Source organism: Lolium rigidum, chromosome 7 (genome assembly GCF_022539505.1).
Source record: "Lolium rigidum isolate FL_2022 chromosome 7, APGP_CSIRO_Lrig_0.1, whole genome shotgun sequence".
Taxonomy (NCBI): Eukaryota; Viridiplantae; Streptophyta; class Magnoliopsida; order Poales; family Poaceae; genus Lolium; species Lolium rigidum.
The window spans coordinates 361,223,994-361,232,655 of record NC_061514.1 but is presented as its reverse complement, the minus strand read 5'-3'; the positions used below and the strand labels follow the sequence as shown (position 1 = coordinate 361,232,655).

Here is an 8,662-nt window from a genome sequence, read left to right as displayed (position 1 = left end):
GCTGCCTGTTCTACGCGCGCACTGGCGGGCAGCGGTTTGGCTTCTGCGCCGCCTTCAATGGCATCGTATCCCGCGCGCGGCCGGCCTTAAAAGTCCACCGGCCCCGTTCCTTCATCGCCCACACATCCACTCGCACCACCGCCGCCGCAGCACCATGGGGAAGAAGAAGAACGACTTCGAGGTGTTCGGCAGCGGCACGAAGAAGGACGAGTGGCCTGGCAGGGTGGCGCTGCCCGTCAGCATCGGGAGGCTGATGCACGCGCACTGGACGCCGTGCGACACCTGGAGGGACGTGCACATGCATGGCGGCTGGTGGCTCAGCTTCCACGGGGTGCCCATCTCTCTGGTGCCTGCGCGCGAGCCAGATAGGACCAACGAGATCCGGCGTAGGAGGCGGTACCTGCCGCAGGACCTCCGCGCCGATCCGGCGTACGCCATCGACTCCGATAGCTGGCGTACGTATCTCTCGACCGAGAGGGACCGGAGGAGGAGGGCGGGCTTCATGGGCGACAAGGATTTTCCCTTCGACCGTCCACCGCCGCCTCATCCTTGAAGACAGCAGGCGCTGACGCGTGCGCACCAGGCGTCGACGCGTGCGCAATACAACGACGACGACAACGACGATGAGTACAACGACGACGACTACATCGAGGCGTTGGCGTACCACAACGAGGAGGTCAAGGACGACAGTGACGACTACGTCGCGGTCGTCTTCCAGGAATGGCAGCAGGCCATGGCGGAGGGCGGCAACTTCGAGTTCCCGGACAACATGACGGACGACGAGATGGCGAAGCTCGGCGTCCTCGTCTCCGAGCACGACCCACCTGTGCAGCCGCCGCTGCCCCGCTACGTCATCGGCTTCATGCCGCCGGGCCTGTCGGAGGATGAAGCCCTTCGACTGCCGCTACAGGACTCGGTCGCGCCACAACCGCCATCGTACAACCCCTGGGTTCTCCACCGCCGCCACATCCCTGGGCGCCTCCACCGCCGCCATAGCCATAGCCCTGGGCGCCTCCACCGCCGCCACAGCCATAGGCGCATCCACCGCCGCAACAGCCCTTGGCGTCTCCACCGCAGCCAGAGCCCTGAGCGCCTCCACCTCAAGCACCGCCAGCGCCCGACGTACGTTCCGCCGGTATCCAACAGGTCCTGGACGATACCGGAGCTCATCGTGCTCGACAGCGACGAGGAGCAGCAGTAGGCGCTGCCGTTTAGGTTTTATTTTCATGTGTTAAACTATGTAAATTATGTTTTCACGTTAAAAAAATTATTCGAGCGAAGAAATGCGTTGAACCGCTGCAGCCACCTCTGACGCAAACGAACGCGCGATCAATTTCGACCATTTTAACCGACGCAAACGGACGCGCGCGGACATTTCCGAACGCTAAATTTCGTCGCGCCGCTGGAGATGCCCAAAAAAAAAAAAGCATTGTGCGAAGACGGTGCAATGGGTCCGATCCCCGATCCTCCGGTGAATGCAAACCTTGCCCTCGGGCCGCTGGAGAGCGGCAGAAGGCAACACCACGGAACAAGACGCGCGCAGGCAGGAGCCCGGCGCCCCAGGCAAGGCCAGCCACAAGAACAGAGATGCACACTAGACGACAGCCACTGACCCACATCCACACGCGACACGACGCTACCTACCACGTGAACCTGTTGCGCACCAAAGCCAAAACCTCCGCCTCCTCCTTCTCTTGGACTGAGATCCGGTGCCTCGCCTTAAGCAAGGCACGCAGCGCCTTGAGGCCTCGTTCCACCCTTCATCTACATCCAACGGACAGGAGCGCAAGGCGTGGGTCAGTCCTGAGTCAGCACCTCCGTCCTCACACGCGAGCAAGGCAAACGAGGACAATATCCAGATAGGAGGTCGGGCAGCTCTTGGGGCGGAGCTTGCTGGTCCGGCCGCCGCCTCTGCGCTCACCTCCGGCAATGAAGGAGCTCTGGAGGTTACCCCCCGTCTCCCTCCGCCCACCTGCGACCGCCGCCGCTGCACCCACCTCCGGCAACGACGGAGATCTGTAGGTGACCCACGCCGGTCCGGACGCTCGCTTCTTCCACCTCCAATGGAGCCTTGGACTCTGATGCCCCCATTCCTTGCCGCTGGTAGCCAGTAGCTCAAGAATCAAGATCAATTGCACAATACGTCTTTTTCCAAACGAAAAGCAGCAGAACAAAAAAATTGAATTATGTTTACTTATTAAGATGCAAACGGCAGAACATCTGGCTAGTTCCAGTTCAGAAAAACAACAAGAAGGACGGCCGCTGTTTTGAAGGGTCTGCAAGGTCGTTGGAAAGAGCAGAACGGGGCGTCGGATGCGCTCGCCGGCGGCCATCGGAGGGGCGGAGCGAGCCAGCGGCGGCCGTCGAAGGGGCGGTCGCGAGTCGTCGGATGGAGACCGAGGGGCAGCTGCAGAGGCGGAAAGAGCAGACGGAGGTGCGCGGAGGAGCAGCAAGCAGGGCGGAGGTGGACGTCGCCGGCGGGCGGCGGCACAGCTCTGGCCAGGAAGAGCCGCCCGCGTTGCTCGTTTGCCTTGCGCGCATGTGAGGATGGATGCGTTGACTCGGGACTGACCTGCATTTTGCACTGTTGTCCGTTGGATGCAGATGGAGGGTGGATGCGAGGCCCCAAGGCGCTGCGTGCCTTGCTTAAGGCGAGGCACCGGATCTCAGTCCCCTTCTCTTCTCTTCTCTCTCTCCCTCTCTCTCTCCCTCTCTTCAGCTGCCCTCCAAATTTCGACCTTTTTCTTTCAGATTTCTTCTTCACGCAGACGCAGTTCATATGCTCACTCTAGCAACATCGCATTTCCAGAGTACCAATCCCAGCAGAACGTACCACTTAAATAGTTCATCCTAATACTAACACTTCAGCGGCTAGCATTCAGAAAAAACGCTTGGTTTAACACACTTCACAAAAATCGCAGTGGTAACCCAAGATAAAAGCACGGAGATTTGACATAAGGCCATCTGCCATCACGAACAAACAACATAATCTCGCCGCCATGCCATATCTTCCGATTAATCCGCAACTCTATGCAAAAAAGAAGAAAACTACCTCCTGCTCCCTACTAACAGCTCCTACAAAATACTCTTATCAACAAGCTTAATTCATCAGCACTGCTCCCCGTGTTCACAAGAACGCTTCCCAGACGAAGCAGAGCACCAGGCAGAGTAGTAGCGAGCAGCCGATGCCGCCGCGGAGCATGACGGCGGCGGCCGAGCTGGTGCTGCCGGCGTGCTCGAACTGCAGCGAGTCGACGGCCAGCGGCATGTTCTCCTGGTCCGGGCTGCACTTGGGCGGCGCGGCGCTGCCTCCGCCGGCGACCCTGGAGTGGCCGCCGGACTCGGTCGGGTGCGCGCTGTAGAGCATGGCGCGGAGCACGGCGGAGACGGTGGGGATGTACGCCGTCTTGTTCTTGGCCAGCAGCCACGTCAGCCCCATCAGCTGGCAGTCCAGCCCCAGCATCCGCCGGGCGCGGTCGCCGCCGGTCGCCTCCCGGCTCACGTTCCCCTTCACCTGATCATTCAACACACGAGTTAAGTAGAGCACCGGATAGGTTAACACACTTGCCTCGCGATCACGAAACGCATTTAATGTGTGCCATGCAGGGCACGTCGATGCAATGCAGCTTGTCGCCAAGTTGGTAAGATCTCATCGGTATGTTTCACTGTCTCGGAACTGAATGTTACCACCAAGAACATTCTCAATAAATGCGACCCATGCACAACAGCTTGTTCTTCTTCTTACACCAAGATCTCAGTACAGGTGAAGAATGTCAACAGGGACAACACCGCTTCCCAATTCATGGCTGTCTGTCGGTACAAGTGAACTTACAACCTGTTCTTGACAGCTTAGTTCAGGATGCCGATGACAAACGGGTTAAGGACAAACTCTCCTCAATAATTAACAGCTTTCGATGGCGCGGGAGCACGTTGTGGGGGTGGTTAACTAGCTAAAGGGTTCAATTCATCATTGTGATTTGACAAGGCATTGGACCAAGGTTTCTGGCCTAGCTGTCTTTGATACTGGTATGGCTTGCTTTAAGACACTGATGTAGTACAAGACATGGTCCTGTAATTAACTGGCAATGCAAAGGAGCAACACTGTCTAGCTAGTGTGAGTTGCCGTTCCCCAAGATGCTTTGAGAAAAGCAATGGAGTGTCAATCGAGTGGCTGATGATTTTAGTGATTAGCTCAAGAACAAGAAGCAATGCCCATCTGGGCATGTGAACCAATAATGTGGCTAGAAAAGGGGCTTTCTGTGTGGAAAGGGGGATCTCCTGGATGTCAAATGGGCGCTTTCTACTAGAGTAGATAATAAAAGAAGATAAAGCACACGGAGAAAAAGCTTTTGCTCATATTCCAGTGCGGCATTTTTGGACAAATTGAACAATGGAGTTGTAGATAATAGAGAGCCCGAATCGAATCTTCAGGGAAGTGAAAGGAACATGAGCATGTTTGAACCAAGGAGAATGTACTAAGGCTGGTGCCAACGCGGGCGGCAGCCGGGGCGCTACCGCCCGGGGCGGGGCGGGAGAGGGGCTGGAGGCGGGCGGGACGGGAGGGAGGGGCGCCGGCGGGGGCGCCCGGCGGTAGCGCCCGCTCCCGCCCGGCTTGCGCCCGCGTTGGCGGCGGGAGGGAGGCGGGAGAGGGGCGGGAGGCGGGGCGGCGGGATGGCGACGCGGGCGGGAGGAGGGGCGAGAGGTAGAAGAAGAGACCTGGTCGGTTTTTTTTCTTTTTTTCTTTCCTTCTTTTATTCTTTAAATGTCAGTTTTTATTTTATTTTCTTTCCTTCTTTTATTTTCTTTCCTTTTTTTACTCTTTCAGTTCAAAATACAAACACAAGTACACACTTGTCATATAGGCTATTTAGAAAAACAAGAAACATAATTTGTATTTTTATTAATTATTATGTAATCGGTAACATTTTTAGTTGAATAATTTCTTGCATTATTTTGAATGTCTAAACAAAATCGAGTGAAATAACTTAATATGGAAAAGAAATGGTGACGTGGAGGAGAGAGAAGTGAGAGTGGGACTATAGCCTATGACGTCAGACCGCATGGTGAGAGTGCGGTGCAGAGCGGCCAAAAGCTGACGTGGCGGGGCGGGAGCGGGGCGGTGCGTTGGCACCAGCCTAAATGCATCTTCAAATCCAAGAACACCACTTATTTGACCGTAAAGATTTTACAGAATAAAATAGTAAAGAAAGAAGGGAAGACGAAAGATGGAAAGGCAAAAGGCAGAGCAAAGAAAACAGGGAAAAAAGGGGCTCACCTTTTGCAGGGACTGGACGCAGCGGGAGCAGCCGGCGTAGGATGCGTTGCGGCAGCTCTTCTCCAGGTCTTTGACGGCGGCGGTGGGCGTGGCGTTCTTGGCGGCGGCGGTCGTCCCGACGGCGAAGGCGGCGGGGCAGCGGAGGGAGCCGATCTGGTGGAGCCGGATGCCGCAGAAGCAGAGCACCATGTCGCACGTCTTGTTGGGCCCCGACATCTTCACCCCGCGCTTCTCCAGCGCGGTGCCCAGCGCGTCCACGCACCGCTGGTTGTCGTACGGCACCATGGGCTCCTCGTCCCCGCCGCCGACGCCGCCGTCGAGGCCCGACGGGGCCGGCGCCGGGAGGGAGAGCGCGGTGCGCGCGTGCGCCGCGAAGAGCCAGGCGGCGAGGACGGGGCAGCAGCGGCCGCGGTCGAGGGAGCCCGGACCGCCGCCGGCCCCGCAGGCCGCGGCCACGCCGCCGAAGAGCTCCGCGGAGAGGTCGAGGCGGCAGGGCGGGGAGGAGGGCCCCGCGGAGGCGTTGGCCGGGGACTGCGCCTGGGTGAGCGGGAACGAGGAGACGTCGGAGGCGCGGGCGGGGGCGAGGAGCGCGATGAGCAGCGCGGCTGCGAGGTGGACCGACATTGCCGCCGGCGAGATGGCGGTGGTGGTGGGCAAGGGGCGAGGAGTGTGGGGCTGTGCGGCCAGGGGTCTGGGTTTTATATCAGCGATGGGGAGGGGATGTTTGCCTTCATGATTGAGGATGTTTGGGGGCTGGAGATGACAAAATGATGCTACTCATCCCAAGATTAATTTAGTCGGACCTGTGGTGTCTAGGGCCTGTCTCATCCCGAGATTCTCAAAGTTCAGTGAAAAAATTCGTAAGTGTGCCTTTTGATTTCAACAGTAGGATATTTTGAATCGATTGGTGCACTTCGGCCATCTTTATTGCATAGTCAACAAAAGTTCAACATTGCAAAAAATCAAAATTCCTAGGACATACTAGCTCTGTACAAGAATATTGTTTACGTTTCAGTTTTATAGAGTGAAAAAAAACTAGCATCAAAGATTGTTAGACACACCGTGCCAACAATTATATTTGGTCTCATGAAAGTATCTCCACCGGCGCGGCCCAAATAGGTGCCGCAACATCACGCACGATGTTATTTGGAGCGTAAGAGCATCTCCACCGCGTTATGGGGGTCGCCGGCACCTGCAACCCAATTTGAAGAGCGGTTGCACACAGCAGTAAACATCAAAGCGAACCCCCAAAATAAGTTTGAACAAACAACTGATAAAATTTCATTTCAATTTACCTAAAAATTGAAATTCAAACTAGACCGAACCCTAATCTACTGGCTATCGGTTGGGGCGCGCGATGGGCCTGCCTTATCGTCGTTCTTCCCCTTTGCCACTTGCATCCGTGTCCGCCTCTCCGCCCTTGCTCCGCGCATCTGGCAGTGGAGCATGACCGTCAGCGTCGCTGGAGCTTGCCGACGGCGCTGCTACCTCGAAGACGCAAGTCACAGGCAGGACGCGTCGTTCTGGGCGAGCCTTGCTTGCTCGCGAGTGGCCGCCTCGGCCTAGCGCTGACCGTTGAGCTCAAGGAGATTATGTCGCTCGGCCGCCATGAGGAGACATCTCGCCTCCTCCGTGGCTGCCCCCTGGCGCGAGATCTTGATGGCGTGCTCGAAGTTGGCGTCGTTGATGAACTCGCGTTGTTCCTCCTTCAGCCTCCGGAATTGTGCGCGTTGAAGGAGGCCAGGATCGCCACCTGCTCCGGGTCACCAGGGACCTGCTGCTGCTCGCCCCACTGCGCTGCATCCTCTGCCACCTCGGCTTCAGTATCTGCTATGTACGCCTCATCCCACTCGGTGAACTAGGAGTCGCCGGAGTTGTCGGAGTTGACGTCGAACTCATCGTCGGGCTACGGTGTTTGTGGCTGCGGTGGTGGTTGCGGCGCCGATGGCGGCGTGTGGCCGTTACGGCTGAGCATCGAGTACGTTGTATGCAGTGCGCCGGGGCATTGTTGTGCAGAGGAAAGAGGCAGTGGTGGAGAGTAGAGGATAGTGCAGCGGCGGTGGAGAGAGGGGAGGATAGCGCAGTGGAGGGCGCACTAAATAAGCGGCGCCAACTCGCCACACAACAGCCGAGGCGTCGCATTTACAGCGGCGTTTGCGCGTGGAGAAGTGGTGGCTTCATTAGTGACCGGCCGCCAGAGCATACGAGGCGTCACATTTATGATGCCGCCGACCGTTGAGTCGCTGCCAAGGGAGCCCTACCCGCGAAAATCGTCGTGGCGTTTGGCGCCGGCACGTCCGATTCGCGTCCTTCGCAAAGGGGCCGTATGGGGTTGCCGGCACTTTTATTGGGCTCAAAACTGCGCCGGCGCTTTTCAGGCGCGCCGGTGAGCCAAAAAAACGCGCCGACCCCAAACAGTTATCGGGGCGCCGGTGGAGATGCTCTAAGAACAACGAGTCTCTTAGTATAGGGATGGGTTCCTAGTCTCAATAGAAATTTTGGTCTAAAATAAATTGAAACTCATATATAAGGATATCAGTTTCGGAAATTAAATTTGGCATCCGGGTGCATATATTTTGAAATGTTGAAAAATTTTGATAAAAAATTCTACATGTATATGTCCACAAGGTTCGTTAAGTTTCAGGAGGAACCAATATTTGGTGTGGTCTATGTAAAAAAGAGAAAATTAATCTTCTAAAAATCCTTATTTTTAGCATTGAATTTTCTTTTATTTACACACGCCACATAGCAAGTCGATTTTTCTTTACGAGAACGTAGAACGTGAAGGTATCTGTGTGATTTTTTTTCATTTAATTTTTTTTTAAATATGTGTAACACACATTTCAAAATAGATGGAACATATGCACCATGTGCCAAAACACCACTCCCGTTTCAAAAATTCAAGATAAGTTTGCTCGACTAGAAAATCAAGATCTAGTTCGGTCAACACATAATGTTACCAAATCACTCTCGTCAAACTCGGGGGTGAAGCGCATCTCGAGAGCGGCGGCGTCTTGGTGAAGAATGCCAAAGGTGAAGGGGTTGTGTGCTCCTTCAGAAGCCGGTGGTGGTGCTCCCGCGATTGCGCCCGGTGATGGCATGCTAGCCACGAGCGAATTTGGGGATCAATGGGGCAGGCTCCGCGGGTGTTAGCCTGTTGCGCAGACGAGCCACGAGCCATTTTTGGCGCTTCGTTTGGTTGCTCGTGATTTATGCACTGGAGAGGGAACACTCACCACACTGTTTGGTTGGCCGCGTGTGGGCCTTTCTGCCCTACTAGTGCAACACACCTCTTATTTGGTTGCACACATGACACTGCTTTGGTAACCTCTTTCATTGGAGTGGTGAGCTCAAAAGGTGTTGGTAATACACACATGACCCATTGCA

At 55.8% G+C, this 8,662-nt stretch overlaps 1 protein-coding gene across 1 annotated transcript; it reads right to left on the bottom strand.

Annotated features, from left to right (window-relative positions):
- Positions 1 to 3,127: 3,127 nt before the first annotated feature.
- On the bottom strand, positions 3,128 to 5,899 carry LOC124673662 (uncharacterized GPI-anchored protein At4g28100-like). Its single transcript, XM_047209697.1, has 2 exons — positions 5,276 to 5,899; positions 3,128 to 3,514 (listed from the first exon to the last, which is right to left on the bottom strand). Exons 1-2 carry the CDS (start codon positions 5,897 to 5,899, stop codon positions 3,128 to 3,130), a joined length of 1,011 nt encoding a protein of 336 aa, XP_047065653.1.
- Positions 5,900 to 8,662: the final 2,763 nt, after the last annotated feature.